Genomic DNA, 25774 nt, shown 5'->3' with positions numbered 1-25774 from the left:
TCTGAAGCAGGGGGATTACATGCCAACACTAGATATGAAAGATGCATACTTTAGTTTTTCAATGTTTCCAGCACACAGGAAATTCCTAAGGTTCAAAGTGGGAGACATCCACTATCAATTCAAAGTACTTTCCTTCAGCATAGCCTCAGCACCAAGGGTATTTACCAAAGTTATAGCGATGGTGGCGGCCCACCTTTGCAGAGCTTTCATTCCAGTGTATCCTTATCTAAATGACTGCCTTATTACAGGGGACGCACCTCAAGCATGGCTAAAGAACACCCAAGATACCCTACTATATCAGCTAGGGTCCTCAATCAGCAAGAAGGAATCGAGCCTCATGCCCAGTCAAGTGAAATTATTTCTTGGAGCCTTAATTCAGACAGAAGACAGCCTTGTCTTCCTCTCCGAGAGGGTCCAAAACATGCTATTCCAGATCAGACAATATGTAGCCGGTTGCAGATAACCATATGCAAGGCCATGTGCCTGCTCAAAACGATGGCTTCCAGCATCTACCTTGAGACTCACTCTACCTGCACATGTGTCGCATGCAAGAGTGTCTCTCAAGACAATTGTCTCAAGCAAGCGGTCAATGGGATGATCTAGTGGTTGTCTCGCAATCTCTTGTACTCTCCCTAAGGTGGTGGACAAGGGAAAACCACCTATAAGGGAAATCATTCACACCAGCAGTAGAGGCCACTCTTACCACAGACGCTTCCCTTTCAGGTTGGGGAGCACATTATCTTCATCATATTGCGCACAGCGTGTGGACTCGGGCTCTAACAAGCAAGCATATCAACCTTTTAGAGCTTCTAACAGTGTTTAAAGCCCTCAAAACCTTCCAAAACAAGCAGCAAGGAAAGATGGTTCTAGTCCTAAGAGACAGCATGACAGCCATGTTTTGTATAAACAAACAGGGCTGAACACACTCTCCAGGTCTGTCCAAACTAGCCTAGAATGTATGGAATTTGGCACTGAAACACATGTATCTCTTGTCCTAACATGTCCCAGGGGAACACAATCTTTTAGCAGATGAGCTCAGAAATGTACAAATTCCCATAGAACATGAGTGAAAGTTGCACACTGACATTTTACACCACGTCTTCCCAGACTGGGGTCATCCACAAATTGTTCTGTTTGCAACACTGGCAAAAGCGCAATGCCCAGACTTTGCCTTCTGGTATCCCCAGACAAAATCCAAGAGGAACGCCCTGTGGATGAATTGGTCAGCAAGATTTGCCTATGCTGAAGTCATTGAGTTTGGACATTTAAATCTGCATCAAAGGTGTAGGGACATTCTTACGTAGGCACGTAAATCTAATACCAGACACTGCTATTTCAATAGATGGAAACGCTTTGGCCTTTGGTGTAGAGCACATAGCATCAATCCTATTGACTGCACACCTTTGCACATTGTTCTATACCTACCTTAACCTTTGGATTCAGAGCTAGTCTTTAATTCGCTGAGAGTGCATCTAGCTGCTCTTTCTGCTTACACCACCTCTCAAAATAAAGTTTCTTGGTGGAATTTGTAACGATTTATTGAGAGGCCAACCTCAACACAGGGAGTGCCTTCCCTCCCCAAGCTAAGTATCACACAATAAACAGTTAATGTCAGTTCTTTTTTTTCAGCTCTATCTCATCCTCGTATCATGCCCCTTGGATCCCTCTCCCTGAGCTACCAATGAGCCAAGAACCAGGCTGGTGTACAGGAAATATATTTGTATATATTTGTCTTATACGTAATACAGATCACATTTAACTACACACGCCACCTTCTTTGTGGCTCACAATGGACTTCTTGTTACACAAATAAATCACAGCAATGGGTTGGGAAAAAAACAAAGTACAATATTTTTCTTTCTACAGATTTCACTTCAAGAAATAATTAGCTCTGGTCAGTGAAAACAATAAATTTACAAATGTAGTGCTGTGAAATTACGATTTTCCTGCGCGCTTAAAAGGCTGGCAGTTTGGCTTACAGATTTCAACAAATGCATATGGCAATTACTATTTCACCCGCACCTTTGTTCAAAATAAACACAGGGTGATTTAGCAGTGGGGGTTTCAGTCCTCCTCCCTACTTTGGTCTGTGTTGGGGAAGTCTGACAGAAAAATTGGGATGAAAAGAATTTTGGATTTCAGACCCCCCCTCCACTTAAAGGCTTGTGTTGGGGAAGCTGGATGGTAACAATTGGGATGATTTGAGAATTTTGGTTTAGGAACAAAAGCACCTCTCTTTCTAAAATAAATTTGGGTTAACAGTCAAAATAGGATTACCCAATTACATTAGTCTCTAGTTTTCAGGCACACCGGGAATGAGCTTTGTAAATTGCGAATGGTAACAAAATCGCCACTGTAGTGTTCCGTCAAGGAGAATCAATTAAATGAATATTGTTTGTTAAAAATGGTTACGGATCTACACAGTTTTACGGCCCATCCACTATAAAAGGGAAGGATTTAAGGCCAGCAGATGCCTCCAACATTTGGTTACAAAAGGCTCAAGTCTACTTACATTGAAAACCCCTCTTTAAAGTTCAGTAAAGCCAGCTGCATTTCAGGACCCCCAGGAAAGATGGGGCAGGTGTCTGGTCACTCCACTCTCGAGGATGGTTCCCAACTCTCCACCATAGGACCCAGTCAGCTTTTAGGCCTTCGCAGCAATAGACCGCTACACACAGAGGCAATCTCTGCAAAATCCAGTTTTGGTATTTCCTTGTGTCCGTCAAATGGTAAGCTTTAGCAGCTCCTTTCATGATGGTAATGCAAGGAGCTCCTTTTTCTTTCCTCATAGTGCATCCACTTTATGTAGCAGTGATGACACTATCAAGTTTACAATCTTGGGCAGCTCCTTGCAAGGGTTCTCGCACTCGCACCCAGGATTGGACTGCTACCCTTCTCTCTCCTCCGTAATCCAACCCCTCTCTAAGGATTCGTTGAAGAGTCTGGCACAGAGATATGGCAACTTCCTTTGAAATCCCCTTTTGTTTCTATGGCCTCTTTTGGGCAAAACTTAATTTTGTAGCAGAACGTCATAAGTTTACTAATAACTGCCATACTATACATATATTCTGCTTAATTATTCATGGGGAATTTAATAAAATGACAGCCATTTCCACATCATGTTGCATGGCCGTGTGTCAATTTTCCGCCATTTACACAAAAAGCATACAAATTATGAACATGCAATTTATTCCCCACATTCCTAATTTTACCCTCCACCAGTTCACCAACTCTGAAATTCAGAACATCTTCAGATCAGCCAGAAATCCATTTTAGATGGCCATTACAGTTCCCTAAATCGCAGGTGGAGGAATTTTATGTTCACATAATTGCATGGGAATTATCTAAAAAAAATGACACATAAATCAATGCAGTAATTCTTGTGGTTGTTGGGTAAAATATAATAGTCCTTTTATATTAATAGTACATGTTTATGTTAATGTAAATAGGAGATTTCCTTCGTCCAAGCCATTTGTCTCTCTCGGCCAGCCTGTGACCAGAGTTTTCATTAGTCTTTGTTGCTGGTGGCTGCAGATCGTAAATGGGAGATGCTTTTGCTATACACAGATCTCCCACTGCAGATAATGAGCTGGGCCGACCCAGTGAGGTCACAAGGCCTGTCCTCTTATCTGAAGGGGACCATCATTCCGATCTGAAAGGCTTTTATTTCTTGTAGTTCTTTCAAAGTTCCAGCTTCCCTTGATTGTAGCCCCTGTTTTCCCTACCTCCCCCCTACATTCCGGTCATGCACCAGCCAGGGCCACTCATCCTGCAGAGACAGCAAGTCTAGGGAAAGTTTGTTTTCCAACACCCTTAAGGCAGGACATATTTTATTACAGTTTTAAACAGTTGGGATGCAAACACCAGGCTGGCAGTGGGGGAAGCCACTTGTGAATTTTGCCCATTGTCCTTGGCTGAAATGAACTCCTACACTGAATTTTCTAACATCAGCCTTTAATCTTTGACAGACGGTGTGTTTTACTGATCAGAGTTCACTTTGCTTTTGTGCTGAAAGTGCAGGGCTGTTTCCTTCAGTCATTAACAACATACTCTGAAAAGGGGGTCTGAATGGTTGCAATGCTGCGTTTATTTCTCAGCTCGCAATGTGATATGCTTTTGCAATGTTGCAATCTGCACTTGGATTACATTTTTGTTTTAGCCCTCTCTGGATTTCCCCTGCAGAAAGATGCCCGCATAGTATATGTAAATAGTCCCAATTTTTCAGCTTGCTGGTTTCCGATTGCTGGCAGGTCAGGTTCCCTGTGGGCCCTTCAGTTGCGTTCATTTGGGGCCCTTGATTACACCCCAAAAATGTCTGTCATGGAAGCTTTTATGGAAGGGGTCAAAAGATTTCACCCTCCAATTTCATACCAGATGGGACTTCTATGTGCTCCTTACTAAAGATATGGGGCCCTCTGTTTGAGACAATGCATTAAACCATTCTGAAGTGTCTCACTTACAAGACTGCTTGTCTCATGGCCATTACATCTAGAAGGAGAGTAAGTGAACTACAGGCTCTCTCACTTCAAGACCTATTTATTACCATTCACAAGGACAAAGTGATTTTGCGCACACATCCACGTTTCTCTCATAAATGAATCTCAAAGTTCTGTCTCAATCAGTCTATTGAACTTCAGCCTTTTTCCGAAAACCCACAACTACAGCGGACAGAAGCCTCCATTCACTAAATGTAACGAGAGCAGTTATGTATTACCTCAGTAACACAAAACTACTATGGAAAACAGATCAATTCTTTGTTTCCATTGCCAATGGAAAAGAAGGAGATCCTGTCTCCAAGTCACCCATTTCAAAATGGATGGCGAAATGAATACAAATGTGTTATTCTCTTTCATAGAGAACCTCACCTTTTTCTCCCAGAGCTCACTCTACTCGAGGTACAGGGGCCACCTAGCTATCATTGTAAATGTGTCTTTAGATGCCATTTGCAAAGCAGCTACTTTGAGCTCCATTCAGACCTTTACACAACATTACTGCTTAGACACACATTTCAAGAGTGATTCCCAGGTTGGTCAGGCGGTGTTGAGACGTTTTGTTGCTGCTGTACCTTCAAACCTCCCACCACCATCTCCGGTACTGCTTGCTAGTCCATGCTAGTTTACACACAGCATGTGATTCTAAGTAGATCCACAAGCCTCAGAAAATATACATTACTTAAAGTACTAAAGGAAAGATTGGAAGCAGCAATTGCGAGTGCTCAGCAATCGAGTAAATCTCTTCTGTAGTGGATTGTTTTCCATAGCGGTGTGCAGGTGCAAATGTCTTACCAGAGATTTTATTTATCTTTGGGGTTTTATGTCAAAGAACAAAAGTATAATTGAATTTTCCTCTAGAAAGCGCTAAATGCTGTTAACATTGTGGTACATATTTAGAAAGATAGAAAAGGGCTCTATAATGTGAATGCCCACCAAGTATACATATCTTTGGCAATAGTGCTATAATTGCTAAGGGCTCTGGGGAAGCCGGGCCCTGCTACAGTACACACGCACAATGAGACACTGGAGCCAGCTTAAGAGTGAAAGTAACTGGCAACCAGGAAGCCGCTTGCCCCTTTTATTGAGTCAACACATGTGACCACAGCTGTCTTAGTTAGAGATGTGCAGTGATAATTAAAACTGCAACACGTGACTGCACAGTAGTGTGCCTTAGTCACAACATCCCATGCCCATGCCAAGGGTAGGGACACAAAGCATTAACATAATCTTAGGTAACGTCAATACAATTCAGCTCCACAGTTTCTCTGCACAGTTAGCCCTGGCCACTCTCTCTTCTGCGCTGTCGGCAACAGGCCTACTTGGCCCTCCTCTTCTGTCTTTTCCCCTCTGCCGCCCATAGGTTGCTTGATGATGGTCTCGGCTCCTGCTCTGACAGGAAGAACACGTCTTCGATATCGTAGTCATGCTCTACTGAGGCCACGACTTCGTCCTCGTTTCTGCGCTCTCTCACATCCTCCTCTGGCCCGTTGGTGTCCTCCACGATGAGTGTCATGTTGGCTGCTATTTTGGCACACCTGTTTCTCACTGGTCCCGGTAATTGATGCCCAGGAGGCCTTGCAGAAGTTGGAGTAATATCCTGCCTTGTGGCACCATCCACACTGTCGTCCTACCGCTGGACACGTCCCTACATGCGGCAGCCCCTCTCCACAGAACTCACACAGTCTCTGGGGTGCCTCATTCTTGTTCTTACTTGGCGTGGCTCCACTTCCAGCCCGTGTCACCAGAACGGTCTTCTTGCTCTGTGTCCTGACAGCATGCACCTGTTCCACTTGTACCAGTTGTACCCCTTTCATTGCCACATCCATCTGGGTCGACCACACCTCGGCCAGTTCCTGGGCTCTTGCGAGTTCGAGGATTTGCGCCAGCGAGATTCCGGGCTCCTTTAGTATCTGGGTGCGCAGCTTGTTGGGCCAACATTTTGGGATTACCTGGCCCCTCACCACTCCCTCTTCGTCGACCAATGCCCATGTCGCTGCTAGCTGTCGCAGCCGGGTGTAGAATGCATCAATTAACTCAGTGTGCTGCTGCACAGCCTGTCGGAGCTGGAACCATTTGTAATCAATATTGACCATTGGGGCAAAGTAGTTGGACAGTGCCCCCCCACTCAGCTTGATGCGACCCATCACCTGGAGGCAGCACCCTGTACAGCTTGTGGACCTCTCTCCTTGCAGAGAACAGCAGAAGTGTCTTCTTTTTCACATCGCCTTTTATTTCAGCCACTTCGAAGAACATGTCTACCCTCTCCAGCCAATGTGTCCAACTTGGGCCTAGGGTCACAGGATTTGCTTTCATGTTGAATTCTGGCACCGCGTGGCTGTGGTACGACGTGCCTGCGGGCAGTGCAGTGCCCCTTGGGCTTGGTGTCAGGAAGTTGAGGCATCCTGGTGTTGTGAGCCTTGCCCCTTGGGCATCGGCCCTCTGACACTGCTAAACATGGAACCCTGCATCATGATGGGATGAAGCTGATCTTCCTACCATGCAGGCGTGCTTCTTTGGGACTCTTGCACCTCCCCTCCTTCACCGCACGAGCAACCATCCTGTAGCCCGCAGCAGACGGGGGGGCCACTGTGTTTGGTTGCTACCCCACACAGATGGGCAATGGAGCTGGGCTCCTTAGATGACCCAGGTAGCTGGTGGGCACTGGTGCTAGTTTCCAATTTCTGAACGTCACTGTAAGGCAGACTGTAGCACCAAAGCACTCCTGGGACCACCATTGGTCTGTAGCAGGCATGTATTTGGCCTACTGAGTGGCCAGGCTGGCCGCTGGTCTCATCTCTTTGCTGTCATTGCCTCCTGAAGGCTGTCTGGCTCTTTCGCCAGGCTGCCTCCTTGCACCTCCCCTCCCCCGCCGCACAAGAGGACTCAAAGCGGGAGCTGCGGTGGGGACTGCCGGCTGCTGTGGGCCAGCAGCCAGGCTGCATCGCCCCGCTGGTGCCTCGCCCGCCCTGGGCGTGATCCAGGAGGCTTTCCTTTTAAGTGAGTGCTGCCTTTTATTTTTTTACTTTTGTTTCCCACCCTGCGCTGCACCGCCGAAAATGTTTGCAGAGGCGGGAGTGCAGGGGACTGTTCCTCTGTTTCACCGGCCGACCTCGGGCATCCCACCTTCATGCTCTGTGCCTGCGCTCCACCTCCAAGGGGATCCTCCAGGCTGGAATAGGGGAAGGCACGGAACTGGCTGCAGGCGTTGGTTGGCAGCTCAAGGGCTGCTCGGCCCGATGGGTGCCTCGCTGCACTTGGTTGCACTTTCTTCTTTTTTTTAATGTATTGATGAACCCCTCACACAGGTGGGGGGCACTTCCACCAGGTGGGACCACCGACGTGTGGGGAAGGCCTGCCACAGGGAACCAGACAAGAGTGTGCGCCGGGGTACTTCAAGACCCTTGGTGCCAGTTGTTAAGGGCACTGGGGAAGCCAGGCCCTGCTACAGTACACACGCACAATGAGACACTGGAGCCAGCTTAAGAGTGAAAGTAACGGGCGAGCGGGAATCCACTCGCCCCTTTTATTGAGGCAACATACATGACCACAGCCGTTTTAGAGACGTGCTGTGATCATTAAAACTGCAACACGTGACTGCATGGTAGCGTGCATTAGTTACAACCATGGTAACCTGTCCTTTCAATTAGTATTCAGAGACAGGCTCGGACTGCCCTATAGGGCACCATACTTGCCAACCCTACAGATTTAGGCAGTAGGCTACTGCTTTTTAAGCATTCCTACCGCCTACAGATTTCAGTGACAGATCCTATTGCTTTTTACAGTGGCAAGTAATTTATGTGACTCTAAGACAGGCTCCAGGACAAAGCATGCAACACATTAATTAGTCTGTCTATAAAGTGGACTGTTAGGTGATTACTGTGATTTGGCTCAGAGCAATCCACTGACCTGACAGCTACGTCACTCTGTCCTGCACTCTTGCCGGGACAACCCTTAGATGAACCACCAGTGAAGGCAAGTGGGAGAGTGTAACACCATCACACTGCATCTGCCTATCAGACTGAGGGGGGTATCAGTCACCATGTCCTTCAGTGTTCAACTTGCAATAAATATGTACTGCCTGGACTGCCGCTACAGAGCAGTGGCAAACGTTTCCTACTAGCTCTGTGTGATTACCTTCTGTGAAGTTATAATTAAATTTGGTGTTTAGTTACCATTCTGAATTATACATTTTGTTTAATTTCAACATCTTTCCATGTTGTGTTGTTTGATGGGTTGGGTACTTTAGAATGCTTAATGGTGCCAAAAATGTATGTTTTGTATTTTCCTGTGATGTCATTGTTATGGGAATTATTATTTTTGAAACTTAAAAAAATCCTACATCTTTTTGGTCACAGAATGTTGGCTAGTATGGGGCACTAGGGCAATGCCCGAACCAAAAACACAAAATGCTAGCGTGGGCCTGTTTTTTGTTCAGTGGACCACGTTTTTGGCCCATGTGGGCCAGTTTGACTTCACCCTGTGGCTAGTAGTTTTGACTATTGTTAATGAATGAATATTCTTTAAAATACACAATTTGCATCACATTTTTTCAAAAACCTCCCCTTTGGGCACTACTCAGTCTGTCATAAAAGGAATGCATTGCCATTTGCAACTGCACGCCACTTTTTCATTGGTGCCCGAGACAATGTCATGCCCCATCTTGTTAATGTATTATGCTTTACTAAGCGCACTTAATTTGCACTTAATTTGCACTTGAGTAGACACTCGACAAACGAGCAGGATGTCAATCAAATAAAGCACTGCTTGCAGCCCCAGCAGACAAAACAATCTAAAGGTTTCCCTTTTATTCAGTGGGATGTTAATAACACAGATTCTTGAACTGTCATGAGACTTTTCTGGGTTGCTATCATAATATTATTAAAGTGTCATTAAAATGTATATATCAGTTCCTTGATCAGTACGTCTAATCAGCGAGTTCCCTAGCATTCTATTCGAATTGATTCCTTACAGCAAACGTTTTATATGAAGGAAAGACAGAGAGACCTGGAGAACGGAAGCTTACTTTCCGGAAGTGCTCTGACAGATGTGGGCCTGAAGGCTGACTGCACTAGAAACGTCTGCTATTTATTGCATTCACGTCCCATGGTTGTCTCCATGAATCATGTTGCTTTCAATGGTAGATTATTTCAGCATGAGTGTGGGCTCTACACTAGCGCTCTCATTACAGGGCCCACCTGCACATTGCATTGTACAGTTAACACGGGAAGGATTATGCTCACATTAATAATGTCTTTATTTGTTTTTTTCTTTTTAGATCTTTTATCCCGAGACAACAGATGTCTATGATAGGAAAAACATTCCTCGTGTGATCTACTGCATTCATGCACTAAGGTAAAGCCGCCGCAAGGTTCGGCCCCGTAAGCAATCCCCATGGTGTGCACTAAATGGGGATTGTATTGCCCTCATGTAGAAGTGTGCAACAGTCTTACATTGCATTTTAACAGAAGTAAAGGTGTCTGGTAAACAATGGCCGTGGCCTCTACTTTTTTTTTTTTTTAAAGCAAATAACATGGTCACCTTATAGCAGATGTATCTAGTGGCCAGGATTAAAGCCGTATTTACATATTTCATTACCTGTATGCATATTAAGTTGGGTGATACCCTTACTAAAAGGAATACCATCAACATTTACATTAACTTTCCATTGCTCTGATCATCTCACTTGTTTTTCATTGAGTAGAGTCCCTGCATTATATACATGACTAGATTTCTTGCAAATCTGTGATGATGATGATGATGATAGGCCATGTACATTGCTCCCCTTTAGAAGTTCGAATGGTGGGCAGCTTGATGAACACGAGTAGGTTCACTTTCTTTCAGTTGAAGTGTAAATTGCGATATGGTGTGCGCAGATTCCGGCCACGAGGTGCTTGGGAAGGGTTATTGATTGGTAGTAACAATGTTTTATTTTCTGTCGTGGGTTATCCGAGTTGGCCTGCTGTATGAGACGAAGGCAGGGTGCTTCACTATCCACAAAAGTAAAGTATTGTGACACTAGTGCTAACTAGCTAGATGGCTAGTGTAGCTAGGTACATTGAAACTGAAGTGTGTTTTTGGCCGACCGGAAGTTGCATGTTGCAAGGTTTTGCAGCAGCATATCCGCAGATGGGCGACATCCCGCAGCGCGAGAGATCCGCCTCCACAATTATGCGGTTGGAGTAATAGTCGTAATGTTCTATTTGCCTTGAGATGTCCTTGTGAAAACGAGTTTAAAAGTATGAATATGTTTTGACGGTATGCGAATGTCTTGGTGTGAGCGGCTCTGTGGTCTAGGCATGCAGTATTATTTTTTTGCACTGTTCAACTAGAGACAACGTGCTTTAATTCATAGTCATATGATCACCAGTGTTACATCTGTGACAGGGATAAAAGGATCAGACAGACTCCAACTCAAGTTGAAAGTGGATTATTAGGGAGTCTTTACAGTGAGCGTGCAAACCAGTCAAAAGTTTAGCCTTCAATTGCAATGAGACGGCCATGTTTAGTCCAGTGAATTTGGCTCGTTTAAATGTACAAGGGAAAACGAAAGGGAGCAAAATGGCGTCTTTTCAGATTCCCCAAAACCTCTCCTACAAAAAAAGCAAGTCCTTTAACACTACTTGCTTTGTTTTGGGGTCCTTGCACAATCCTCAGCCACCACTGGTTTCATGGGACATCTCCCCTTTTCTCCTCCGTCACCTGGCCTTGTTGGTCTTTTAACCTTGTCCGAGAGGCTCAACCTCTGTTCCTCATGATAGTGTGCCCAATGGGAATGTCTTGGTCCGGAGCCAAAGGAGTGAGAGGCCTTAGCTGAGAGCCATGGCAACTCCCAAAGTCATTGATGTTGTCGACAGGAGTTGGGTAGTGTAAGAGGTTGGGCCAACTAATCCGTCTCCTTGCTTGCAATGCCAACCGCTGCTGCTAGGGACCGGGCCCCTCTTATTTCCCTCATTCCCCTTCAGCCACTCTTTTGTCCACTCTTCCTTTTCAATTTCTCTGGCTTCTGTTCGTTTCTCCCTCTCTGGAGTCTCCCGCTTCACCTCTGTACTCTCTCCTCCTTCCCCACCCCTTTGTATATCTCTTTCCTTCTAACGATCACCCTCAGCAACATCTCCTCTTATGGGAACCATCTTGTTTTAAATGGTTCCCAACCATAACTACTTCACCTCCTTATAGTCCCTCCTGTCCCACTTCCTCTTTTTATTCTCCTAACTGTAGCCCTGCTCTCCAGTCTTCTGTCACCTTTATCAATTCTTGTACCAATTCCTTGTCCCTTTCCTCGCACATCTGTCAGCACCTCTTGTCTGTAATACTCCTTGTCAGATTCCCCAAGCTCTTTAACCCCTTCGCCACCACTGCGGAGAGAGTTCATCTCCTCACCTTAAACCCTATAGTTTGCACACATTCTGCAAGCTTCTTCACCCCTTTGAGCATTATTCTCAGTACTGTCTACTTTTTGCCTCTTCCTTTTACCTTTGCCCATTTGGACTCTACTATCACTAATCTTCAAATCTCTTCTCTCTTACCTCCTTCACTGCTCCCCATACTACTGTCACAACTCCACATCTTTTCTCACTGTCCTCTTCTGCACCTGTCCGAGCACCTTCTTTGCTCTTGTAGCACCACCGATTTCTTTTTTTTTTACACTCACCTATTTCTAAATATGTTACCTTCACCTGTGTAGGTACCTTCTTCACTTATCTGAGCATCACCCTCCCCCACATTAGTATCTCCCTCTTTTCCTACCATTCTTCTTCGCCTTGTCACCTTGAACTGGTCTTGGAGGTGTGCACACCAGCTTCCAGTATTGCCCAGCCTCCTTTGCTTGTCTCCAGTATCCTAGGCCTTGCTGCATCTCTTGCTCTCTCCTCCAATCTTCTCCAAACAAATGTCTGTCTCCACTACCTGCTCTGCAGCTCATACTCCAAATACCTAAATGGCTAGACTGAGCTTCTGAGCTTTCATTACCCATCGCTCCCGCCTCCTGAACGAGGCTTTTTGTTATTGTCTGCAACTGTGTTCTGCAATTAGTACGGATTTGAGATTGGATGACCCTCATGGGCTCGTCTGAGTTTACTCTGGGTTTTATGGGCCAGAGTACACCTTTATTTGGCTTGTCTGCCATGTTGAAATCCACACCCAGTTACAACATGGAACTGCCTGGGAACAAAACAGCTCCAATGAATTGGCAACATTGTATCACTCACAGGAAGCTGAGGAGAGGTTATCTGGGCCTTAGAAGGGTGTTATTCTCTACTGTGAGAGCTTTGGCAGTGCCTGTGTGGTTGATATTTCCTCTCTAGGACTTTGGGTCTGGCTAGTGGGACCTTCATGTTATACGTTGCTCCTGTGACTGTCCCCTGCCCTGAGACAGGGACTAAGTCAGGGTGACCAAGGGATCATCCCCATACCACACTTCGGTCCATCATCAACCAGCTTGGGGAGACACACAGCCCTCTTGGTCACCCCAATGGATGTCCCTAGAGTGAGTCACAGATACGTTGTCACTGTGTGTAGCTTTGTTTTGTAATATTTAAAATGTTTCATCTAGCCTTGTTTAATTGAAGGCCTGCATCGTTGCCATTTTCATAAAGGTAGGCAAGGGCAATTGTCCCTTTTTATTGAATTTGTGTTTGTAATAAACAATAAAATATTTCTCATTAGCTTGAATAGGAATATCATGTTCCACAATTTTAGGAAGTCACTTGTCCTAGCCGGGGCTGCCCAAATCTTATTGGTTGTTTAAAAGGTAGGTTGGCTAAAATGGATTCTCTAACTACGGTGATCTCTATTTTGGTCTCTTATCCACATTTCGATCCCTTATCTACTTGTGTTTTTCCGCCAGGGCTTTGGTTTCTGAGTGAGGGTTTGTGGATGGTGTGGCATGGGAACATCTCATTTCAGCCTCAGTTGGCCGTTGTCTTATGGATGTTTGATAATTCTGCATGATTTATTCAGACGCATCTGATTGTAGACAACAAACTGCAGACCCAACATGGTAAAATGTGACTTTTAGAAATATTTTATTTTAATCATATACCTGTAATTCTGTAAGGTTGTCTATTCATTGGGACTGAGCATGTCCACAGCCTCCCTACTCTGAGACTAGACTAAAATTCTATGTGGGGAAAAGTAAACCTGATCTCTAGGTGGCCCTTGAATCCCAGTGTCTTGATTGTCACAACCATTCTATCCTCGCACCCAAACCTTAAGGATGTTCTATTTGTTCGTTTCATGGAGAGCTTCGTCAAATCTCAGATTTGATGATGAATGCCCACTTGCGTTTATTTTTTTTAATGCAGTCTTCGTTGTCTCCAAATATATTTTTACAGGGCCTTTTTTTATCTTGCTGTTTTAGTTCTCCTTCCCTACAGCATCAGTTTCAGTCATCACATGTACCCCTTATTTCATCAAGGCTTGGAACAATGTAGCTCTTTGGACGCCATACTGTTCAGTGTATAATATAATGCTGTATGGCCTCTTATATGGTCCACAAACTGCACCCGTTTCATCCTTATGGCATCTGAATGTATTCAATGCACTTTTTGTATTTGTATTGAATTATAAAGAGCTTTCACCAAAGCGCTGTATAGAAATGTAAATATGGTACAATAATATTTGAACATAACAAAAGAAACAATGATTAATAAGGTTGAAGTTAAGGAAGATGAGAAATGAGCTTTCAAATAGGATCAAAATGTGTGTCCCAGAGGACCTTACAGAGAAGGGCAATAAATTCCAATGTTTAGGACCCAATGAAGAATGCGTGAAACAGGATTTTGCTCATGGAGGTTTACGCAGGGCCAGAAGAAATCACTTTGTTTATGTCAAGTATGAGAAGGAGTATAGATAGCAACGAGGGTAGACAGATGAAGGGGCAAGGCTGTGAACACACGTAAAGACAAGGCAGAGGAAATGATAGAGAGGCTAGGAATCAAAGGCAAGCCAAGATATAGACCGAAGAGAAGAAGAAATCGAGACACGAGGAGGAACTGAAAGAGAATGTGAATAGCCGAGTTACATATGTACTGTCGATGAGCAAGATGTTAGGCTGGAAGGACAACCTAGAGAGCAGAGCAGTAGTCAGAACAGCAAGAAATGATGAGTATTTTGGTAGCATGAAAGGAGATAAAGGTGCGCAGCTTTACTGATATTGTTGGAAATGTGAAGGAAAAAAAGAGTTGGAACACAAATAACCCTTAGATTAGTACCGGTAGTAAACTGTGGGATTAAAGGAGGAGGGAAAGAGAGAGCAAGAGGAGGCAAAGGTGGAGGAATGGGTGCAGCAGGAAAAAGAGAAGCTCTCTTTTAGAAGGGTTATAATGGAGAAAATGGGCATCCATCCCTGGCAGAAGACTGGCAGTAAGAGTAGAATAAAGAATCGAATAAGGAAGATGAAAGAGATAAAGATTTGGGAGTTTGCGTAAGAGCGAGAGGAAAGACGATTTGAAGTAATAATAGTTGAAAGTGAAATAACATAGTGAGAAAAGGCTGGGACCAAAATCAGTTCCCCGAGTAACGCCACATTGAAAAGAGAAGGTGGAGGCGCGCTTCCCAGCTCACGACATAGAGAAAGTACAATCAGATTTACTGTGACAGCGTCAAGCGTGTGTCATGGGCTGGGAAGAACCTTTTCAATATAGCGTTACTCGGGGATCCATTTTTGTGGGAGAGCAGGGATGCTCTTCAGCTTAGGGTAGGTAGCCCACCAAGGCAGTTGCCAGAGCCGATCCTACTCCAGTGGTGGGGTGAGGGCGATGGAAAGGCCCCAGTCCATGGTTCCCCTAATAATATTGCTACCATTGTCTCAACCGCAATGCTTTGCCGCCTCCCTTCTAGCCAGGTCTCTCTTCTTCTTTAACATGTTACTCGCTATCTTCTGTCACTATCAAGGCAAGAATCCATTGCTACGCCGAGTGAAATTCCAGCCTGGAGAAAGGGGAAGCGGTGACTACTAAAGAGGCCAGGCTGGCAGGCCTTTGTAAATCTACCATACAAAAACCCAACCTGCTGCGAAAAAAAAAAAGCTTAGATGGCCCCATGAGGCAGTTGACTGCAACAACCAGCGGCTACCTCAGTGAGCAATGATACAGGACCGGCTGGGCTGTAAAAGCACAGCCTGGCAGAGTGAGGATGAAAGCTGTTTAGGTGAGGTCAAGGGAGGAGTAAGAGGACTAAAAATTCAGGTGGTTGAGAGCGGACTGTGGAGAGAAGTGTTGCGGAGACGTGAGAGAGTGTACAAGTAATGTATTCTGTGCAAGAGTGAGTGGTACCAGTTAGTGTAGTGTAGCGTGAGTGTGAGAGGGTGACAGGGAGAGTGTGTGTGAAAGAGAGGGCGGTTGGGAAGCAGGTGCAAGACTAGAAAGGAGGTGAGGGAAGTTAGCGGTGTCTCTGAAGGTAGAAGTGACCTAGAGACAAAATAATACCAGGTGGTGGAAGGAGGATTAATAGGATGGCCTGAAGTATAAGCGGAGGGAAAGTAGTGAAGGACCAAATAAGAGCGAGCGCATGGAAACAGAGGGGTTGGGGAGAAGTTGGAGGAGGCTAAACCACAGAGACAGCGAGACAGTGTGAGAGACACCAGTAAGATCCAAGGTGGGAGGAGAGTAGAGAGAGCCAGAGGGTTAATATAAAAGGCAGAAGTAAAGTAGAAAAGACTGAGAAACCAAGAGAGAGAGACTCTGAGAGGCTGAACAGCTGAAAATGATTTGTTCTATCAAAATCACCAAGAACAACTTAGACCATGGATCCCCCACTGCACATCCACTGAGGGGAACAGAGATGGCCTTGGTCTTTAGGCCCTCCCTTAGATTAGATAAGACCTTAATAGTAGTAGGGAGTACAGTGCATTAGACTTCTGCTACCGAAACCGTTGTGGGGAGTACAGATGCCTGGGCTCGGGTGGAGGGAGCCCAAGATATGGTTGAGCATAATAGACCCAGGGTATTGCACCCAAAGGAGTCTAACGAGAAGCCAATTTCAATCTACAATCAAGCCTGATGAAAATGTATCTTCCTTTTGTCTGTGAATCATTAAGGCCATAAATGAAGAAATTCAAAGAAGGAAGAGTAGTAAGGAGAGCAGAATGATCTGCCGCGTCAAAAGCACCCGAGAAGTCAAGACTAGAAGGACTAGGGAAATCTTTGTGTGATTGATTAGTCTGTATTTCATTTAACATTGCACCCTGTTTCCTGGTCAGTCTCTCATTCCACTCCAATTGGACTGAAACAACTGGCGGATCTCTGCCATAGTGTCTTCCCTTAGTCTCTTTATCCTTATTCCATCGTTCCTGCCGTAACTTCAACATTTTCCCTTTGATAATGGGTTTCATTTCATCTTCAGTTAGCATGAACTTTAGAGTCTCTCTATCACTTTCCATCCCCCGCTTTCGCTCCATAGTCTGCTTTTTCATTCCCTTTCATAAAAGAATAGCTCTGGTTCCGTGCTATGTCCATCTGCATTCCTTCCTTAAAGCTCGTATTATGTCTAATGAAATGTCACTCCTCACGCCTGAACAGCTGTGCGTGGCTTGAAGTGCACTTAAAGAATCTGTACATATATTTTCCTTTTAACCTCTCAATTCTTTTTTCTCAGCCCCCAGGGTTGCAAATAATTCAGCTGTGTATATAGCGGTGTCCTCTTTTACAGATGTTCAGGCGAGGGATGTCGTACGCTAACCCCACTTGTTTGGATTTTAGAGCACTGTGAATAGGATCTACGTGATTACTTTGATTTTTCTTTTTTTACTGAGAATACAAAAACCTCCCAAATATTTTTCTGTTTTTGCACATTTTTTCTAAAGTAAATGTGGGGGGTCCCCCTTTCCCCCACCCCTCCACCTTAATAACCTAACCCAAACCGCATCTAGTTTTTCAACAACAAAAAAAGCGAAAAGCTGCTTGAAATATGTGGTGTTTTTGGACTCACAGTAATCTGATTCGTTATTTTTGGGTGATACCCTGTGAATATGCCTTTAGTGCTGTTTACTTACCTTTAAAATAAAGCCCACTCTTCATTTTAAGTTCCCTTTTCATTTGGTTTAGAAATATTATGCAGCAGTTGCATGCAGACTCCTGGCTGATATACTGCCATGGTTGGAGTTTCAGGGTACCTATTTTCAATGTGCCTAGGCTTGTGTAAAGGAAGGTGCTCAGGTGATATCCAAATGTGCCAGCCTTACTCTTCCATTTGTCTCCACAATACTGTATCCAATTCTCGTACAGACAGTCTTTATATATTTGTTCATATATCTATTGAACATCGGTATCAGTGGTTGACCATAGCCTGACTTGGATCCATGGCATACATGCCATTAAGTCACGCCGTAGCATGATGGGCGCGGCTTTCCTTAGTCCACAGCATACTCTCATTCCTTACTCTGTACCATGTTTAATCAGATAATCTGTGTTAACACGGCTGCTGCCTGGCTACCATAATCTAGCATGCTTCGAATTGTCCTTGAATCACATATGCAAAGTGCCTCTTGCTTTTGTTTTCCATAGCTTCCATTTGTTGGTTTCACCCATGTTTTTGATCTCAAGTTATTCCTAGATGTTTAAATGATTGGAATATTTACATGGGTTACCCCTTGTATTGCAAGTTCAGTTGTCCAGTCTTCTTCCTTCTTGTGGCCAACAAGACATCAGTTTTGCCTACTGATATCCTAAAACTTTTTTGTTCGTTCTTCCATTCTTTGATTATACTTCTCTACGACATTCTGTATCACTTGGCCTTTAATATTCATGCACCATATAATGCCAAAATCCCCCAAAATTGCAATTTTGCATAGATGTGTTTCAGTTTTGAGTCCTTGAACATTACACCATTCCAGACTCCATTTTATTTTCCTATGAAAGAATGTCATTGAATTTGTCTTGAAAGCTCCTTTTCCAAGGAAGTATATTTCCCTCTTTGTTCACACACTGCACTTTCTATACGAAACGTTCCTCCACAACATTTTGTATGTTTTTTTGATATCCATGAAAATGTTACTTGGGCCTCCTTCTATATCCGCGGTCACCCTTAGTCCTTGATCCTTTATGGATTTGTATTGTCAAAAGCCACTCTGTGCCTTGTTAAGGTACCCTCCATCTCCTACATGAAATGTTACAGATTTGCATATTATTCGCTCTAAGTAAGTGATGTCAAAGCTATGGGTGTATAAGATGGCAGACGTGTAGTACTGATCCACTGCAGCTTCGCCACACCACCACCGTAGATCAGTTACCCGTCTCATTCGCCACCTCATCACAAAGTGCAGAGAGCGGTTTCTTTGCTGAGAACGCTGACTGAACTGTGGTGGAGTGTATAGCAGTGCAGAGCGTGACTCACCTGCACAAAGAGGAAAACCGCTGTGGATACAGATTGGTCTCCAGTCAGCATTTGGGACTTTCGCCGTGGCTGGTGTGTCACAAGTAGATCCGTGCTCTCTGGAGGATCGCGCAGCTTGCCCACACAAGTTAATTCCATGAGAGACGTCTGAATTCTAGCTACCCCCTTTTTGTTTTCCTTCAGCGGCAGAGCGAAGGGGTGCAGGCCTTAGCAAAGAGCCCTGGTCTTGCCCTCAAGATGTGGCTGCCTGTGCTGGGCCGTTGAGGAGGAGATGAGGTCCAGGGAAGGTATTGTCTGGGCTTGAAGGGACAGCACAGAGGCACTGGCGATCTTAAAATTAAGGAAAAAAGTGTTCTGTAACTGCTGCTGTTAAAAAGCAGAACTACACATTTGGCTAGGCTGGTGGAGCTCCCAGATGTCCATTATGAGTTCCCTAGTCATCTGCTAATCTCAAGCACGCACCACAAAGGGTCCTCGGCAGTCGTGGCTCTGTACATCAAGGGGCTCTGTGCCACAATACATAAAGGAGACTTAGCAGTTTCTGGTATAGGTTCCTTGGATGAAACAGAATTAGCCATTGGGGTAAAGCTGGTGGTAGGATCCCTGAAGTGCAGAAAAGGCTAGATTATACAAGGCATTGCCAGGTTGGCTTGCAAATCACCTGAGATAATCCCAAACCAGTCCTTATTGAGAGGGTTGTGCAGGGTCTGAGTTGCCCAGAATCGTAATGTTTAAACAGTACATTTTTGGATGGCAACAGATGGATTGAAGGCAATATTGACACACTGGCCACCTCTTAGTCCTAGATAAGGCACGATATGGAGAAGGTATGAGTGCATGACAGAGATTTAGCAGCGCATACCCTCTCTGAAGACACTAGTGATGGGTGTGTGTCTTTCGTAGCAACATTACAATCAACTGTAAACCGTATTCTGCCAAAGCTGGGGGATTTAGAAGTCCACTCTAGGCATAACAATGTGCGTATGTTGGGCCTCCCCGAAGGGACTGAATAGGGAGTCAGAGTCTTTACTGGAGAGTTTCATCCCCCAACTATTTGAAGATTTGCAGGCCCCATGGGGCATCCACGTGGATTGACCTCACAAAACTCCTGTGCAGCAACTGCTGACTCCTGGGTGTTACCCAGGATGGTGGTGATCCGGCTACTGTGTTACCAAGACAAGCTCAGGATCCTATCTGTTGCAAGGAAGCCGGGTGAGAGCCCCTGCAATGGGTTCCATGTCATTTCATAGACAGAAATAATTTTAGATTTTAGGGCCCCCCCCATGCCTCCCCTACCTATTCTCTACTACCCCTGCCCAAGCCCATCCCCAACCCCTTTTTACCCCTAAACCTACAACTCCATATATTTTAGATGTATTTTTGTGAGAAGCCAAGTTACCAGGCACATCTTTTCTTTCGGCAAGCATGACCCACCATGGCACAGATGAAACGATACAGGATGATGCACATCCTGACTCTGCCCACATGGAGCAATATGCTCCCACCTGTTACGCCGGCTTTCTAAGGGGTGGCTCACAAGCAGCCCTGTGGCTAATGGCAGGTTGGGAGTGGCCATATCCTGGTATATGCTCAGTAGAAACCAGACATGCACAGAGTTAACAGCACTATAACTGACCTAGAAGTTTGAGGCAGGTGTGTGGGTCCACTCTGTATAAGATGTGTGCTAGGTTGAGATTGAAATTGGATTGGATAGCTACAGTGAAAGCTTAATGTGAGTGAGACATTGGTAGGGATGCAACTAACGTTGAATGAGGCGTAGCCTGAAACAATTCAAAGATAGTTTCCAAAAATGCTCAAGCAGAGTTAAGGAAGCTTTCTAAAGTCCACCCGGAGAACTCACCAGAGGTATGTGTGCTAGGTTTGCTTCCGCCCCAGCTGAGAAATACATTGTTATCCTAGTTTTTAATATTGGGCATGGTGTTGGCCAAGATGTGAATTGCTCTCTTCTGGAAGTAGTCATCGCATCCACCAGGCTAAAAATCTGCAGGCATGATTTCTGGAAAGGCAGCAAAGCTGAGCATGACCGAAGATATATAATCACAAATATGGAGATGCTGCCAGACACTATTGCATCTGGGACCTGGTTCTTAATATGACCATTTATCTCTGAGATTTGTACCTGCCCCGAGCCCACTTTCTACTCACTATTGCAGAGGCAATGTTGATAGTATTGTATTATATCAACAATTGATGCTAAGCTTCTGTATCCATGTTTCCCAGGGTGTGGTTGGGTAGAATTGTAGTCTTAGACGATGCTCCCTTTAACAGTTAACATGTAATATTTATGGGCAGATCGGGTGATTACTGGAAGATGTACAAGGTCTCATTTCCGGCACATCACATTGTAAGCAAGCCATGTTTAAGCTGATTATTTTGATTGTCATCATTATTGGTGCTTTCTGTATTGTAAAACTGACAAAGCTGGAAAAAAGGAGCAGCTATACTCTGTTTTCCAAGGTTTCAATATAGGTACAATAACAGCTTTTCCCCATTCGCATTATCGTTATCATTTTCCCCACTATTTGCTTCATGGTTTCCACTATATTATGAAATATACATTCTCTGGAATAGATCTCAATTTCTAATGCTTGAATCTACTATGGAGAAATGCCCTTGATTTTACAATTCCTCCCCCCACCCAAACAATCCAACCCCAAATCTAGGCCAAGAAACAGGTAGTCTTTAACCTGAATGTTCTGTTTTATTTGCAATAATGAATCAAGAAATGAAGTTGGTCCCCTAACTGTCAATGTTGGGGAAGTCACCTACACAATTCCACCTATACACAGGTAACTTGTCTTCAGATAAGAATGTATCCTGCCTGCTACTATACTGCTAATTTTTACATTCACAATGCACACAAACATGCATACATATAAAAGCAAATCTAAGTAACTGTGCTAGGCAATAAATACAGTACTATCTGATATAAACATACACATTGTCATTGGGCATCAAATTTAAGGAAACAGAAAACGATTCTTAGGATATACTTTACAACAATACAATTCACTTGATTTTCTCTGAAACCATTGGCAAGTGTTGCCATCATATAAGAATGGGTTTACCATAGACTTGTTTCCCTTTACAATGTTGCACACTATTGATTTCTAGCTTGGACCTAGATGAAAGAATGTTTGGTAGGGTTAACTTGGCTATCCTTAATGATAATTATGTGTAATGTATATAGGGCCTTCACCAAAGTGCTTTATTGTTATTGTTATTTTGCATTTATATAGCGCCTTATATACCATTGGTATGGTCTGAAGGCGCTGGTAGGTTGAAGGCCCTCGGGAACCGAAGTTCAGGTCAGTATAGAGAGTAGAGGGAGTCCAAAAGTGCGTGTGCGCACTAGGTATGTGTGCAGCTGGTGCGGAAATCGAGTGGTAGCTGCTTCTTAGTTGTAGGTGTGGTGGTTGAGAGGTCAGGAGTATGTGTTTGCTCTGGTCGGTTTTACCCAGAACGAGTGTGGCTGCGTTAGGCCTGAGGAGAACGCCTGGCTGGGGGGTGTGAATCCAGCAATGATTACTTAGAGTGATGTGGAGTAAGAGGGAGATGTGGATATGAGAACAGTTATACCGAATGGTGTCATAGTATCTCTGTGTTCTAGATGAGTGGTGGTGTAAGAGGGAGAGTAAGCGTGGGGTGTGGTAATGATGTATGTTTTCAAGTGTTTCCTTCATTCCAAAGCATATTAAGCATCGTCAGTTGTACATATTCGTCCGTTCCTCATATTCGTCCGCTCCACACATTCGTTCAGTCATTATCATCGTCTAGTTCACACCCTCGTACACTTCTAAACGCTGCTGGGAACAGTTCTGAATTCGACTTTCACAGAGAGGCTATTGGGTGCAACTTTCAGGTGTAACTGGGTATGCTTCTAAAATGCTATTGGGTACACTTCTAAATGCAGGTGGGAACGGTTTTACAATCAGCTTTCAGATAGGCTATTGGGTGCAGCTTCTAAATGCAATTGGGTGCATTTCTAAAATGCTGTTGGATACACTTCTAATTGCAAGAGGGTACAATTCTAATTCAACTTTCTCTGAGAAGGTGCGGGGTACAGTTCTAGTTGCGAGGGGGAACAGTTCTTAATTCAACTTTCACAGAGAGGCTATTGGGTGCAGCTTCTGAATGCAATTGGGTACACTTCTAAATGCCGTTGGGTACACTTCTACATGCAAGAGGGAACAATTCTAATTCAACTTTCTCAGAGTGGCTATCCGGCGCAACTTCCAACTGCAATTGGGTACACTTCTAAATGGAGGTGGGAGCAGTTCTAATGTGGGTGGTAACAGATCTAAATTCAACTTTCACAGAGGCTATCGGGCGCAGCCTCTAAATGCGACTGAGTACACTTCTAAATGCAGGTGGGAACAATTTTAAATTCAACTTTCACAGAGAGGCTAATTGGGGACAGCTTCTAAATGCAAATTCTAGTGTATCTTTCTCAGAGGGCTATCCGGCGTACTTCTAAATGCTAACATTCACAATTCCATCTAAGAGTGGACATGCTAACATTCACAATTCCATCTAAGAGTGGACATGCTAATATTCACAATTCCATCTAAGAGTGGACATGCTAATATTCACAATTCCATCTAAGAGTGGACATGCTAACATTCACAATTCCATCTAAGAGTGGACATGCTAACATTCACAATTCCATCTAAGAACATGCTAACATTCACAATTCCATCTAAGAACATGCTAACATTCACAATTCCATCTAAGAACATGCTAACATTCTCAATTCCATCTAAGAACATGCTAACATTCACAATTCCATCTAAGAACATGCTAACATTCACAATTCCATCTAAGAGTGGACATGCTAACATTCACAATTCCATCTAAGAGTGGACATGCTAGTATTATGGCACTCTATGTTATTGGTAGGTAAGATAGAGTGGCGGGGGTTTTCTGGAGTAGAGTGATTGCTCTACTCCCCACCCATGCCACACTCACGGTTTTTGTTGGTGTTTGTTGGCTTCCTTGGCGTCCCCTGCGGACACCTGCTGACACATCCTGGAGCCGCCTCTGTAGGAGCCGCCCTTCGCCAGAGGGGCCCCATATAAGAATGGGTTTACCATAGACTTGATTCCCTTTACAATGTTGCACACTATTGATTTCTAGCTTGGACCTAGATGAAAGAATGTTTGGTAGGGTTAACTTGGCTATCCTTAATGATAATTATGTGTAATGTATATAGGGCCTTCACCAAAGTGCTTTAGATAGAACATATCTAGATACAATATCACCCATCCGAAGTTGGCACTTAAGGTTTGGGTTGAGAGTAGAAGCTTTTATTTTGGAGAGCACAAAATAGCTTAATGTATTACAAGTTAACACAAACATGATATTATTAAATTGAAGTAGAAAAGGAAAGCTAACTTAACTTGGCATTAGGAGTCCAACTTAAATGCAGAATCCTTTCTTTTCTGTGAAACATTATTTGGAAAAATGTAATTGTTTTAATTATCATTTTCTTGGAAATGAAGGGGAGGAATAACCTCCCTCTTATTAGATTTTGAGGGGTTGTAAACCCAATTCAGGATTTCTATTTCATGTGAAAACTGTTTTTCTCAGGTCAAGAAGTTCACCTATCCCTGTCTATAAATCACATACTACACTATGCTCACTAACCAGATAGTGTTCTCCTTTAAAAACCCAGGGAATTAATACTGTATGCAATTATAGATTCTAGGGCATTCCAATTTATATATACTTCCACAAAGATTAATTCACAGGCACTGTCCCTATTTAGTGCCATTGCTTGTAAACAAGGTAGCCCTGCTATCAAACCAGGGTTTCAATTGCTCTCCGGGATTTAACTTACTCTTGGGATATATTTCAAAATGCTCTAGGGTTATTTTATTCTTTTGGCTAGTATTTTCATTGAAAGCTGGGACCATCCACAGCTCCAGACAACTCTGCCAGGAAAGCTTTTACTTTCTGCCTTTCACCTTGCTCCCAAATCCCTCTTAGCCACTCTGGTTTTGTCCTGGGAAAGGCTTCTGCATTCCGCTTCCCTTCGGAAAAGGTCTTTTCCATCGGCTACATCAAGGTGGAACCCCCAATCAGCTCTTCTTCTGTTGGACCAGCTCTTCCTCTTCTGCTTTACCAAAACCTTCCTGCAACTTCTTATGTGTTTAACTTTAAATGCACGAAAAACTCTACCTGTGCAGAATCATTTTGTTCAGCAATTTCAGGTTGGACGGAACCTGCGATGGGATCCCTCTACATTCACATCCACAAGAATCATTCTCTTTGCATCAATTGGCCCAATGTGTTTTGCCATGTCATAAGGAGGTATATTTAACTTTCGGTTAGGCCTCCCTCCAAGAATTATGATCACTTTGGACTGAAGTGGGTCTTTGTTGTATTGACCTGTGCCGTTACTGAAGCCTATACATTTAGAAACAAAATAAAATTCTGAATTCAGTGGCATCCATCCTTCAGGGTTCTATGGTGGCAGGCATGACGGTTATTAAAATGTGAATGTATTAATAATTAACTTATTTATATCTATATAATGAAACTGCTTTGCAGAATTTAAATCTAGTTGTGTTTTTCAATCAATCAATGGCTTTAAAAGTTAGAGCACATAATATATTTCATTACTTTTTCACTTAGGATGCATTTAATTTCAAGGCTGTGCATTAAGTGCCATTGGAGTTTTGGAATTAATTGCAAAAATGTGCTGCACAGATATTCTGGCAACAAAGGATTATTTTAATGGGGTGCTCTCTATGAAACAGACACATAATTAAAGAGTCTTTATTGTTCTGTTACTTCAAGGTTTGGGGTTTTAGGTATAGATTTTTACCTATGAAGTGGCCGTTACGGGCAGGCCATGCATCCTAAATTCTGACTTGCTTTCCTCATAAAATCTACAATACCACAAATTTGCACTAATTCAAATCTCT

General features: G+C 43.9%; 1 protein-coding gene across 2 annotated transcripts in view; it reads left to right on the top strand.

Annotated features, from left to right (window-relative positions):
- The window catches only part of IQGAP2 (IQ motif containing GTPase activating protein 2), a 1674846-nt gene that overhangs the window by 582102 nt on the left and 1066970 nt on the right, over positions 1–25774 (top strand). For both annotated transcript variants that reach the window (XM_069627448.1, XM_069627449.1), the window contains exon 5: positions 9769–9845. In XM_069627448.1, the coding sequence (XP_069483549.1) occupies positions 9769–9845 (77 nt within the window). The remainder of the gene's footprint in view (positions 1–9768; positions 9846–25774) is intronic.

Source organism: Ambystoma mexicanum, chromosome 6p (genome assembly GCF_040938575.1).
Source record: "Ambystoma mexicanum isolate Mex_15411 chromosome 6p, UKY_AmexF1_1, whole genome shotgun sequence".
Lineage (NCBI taxonomy): Eukaryota > Metazoa > Chordata > Amphibia > Caudata > Ambystomatidae > Ambystoma > Ambystoma mexicanum.
This window is presented reverse-complemented; position numbering and strand designations above follow the sequence as displayed.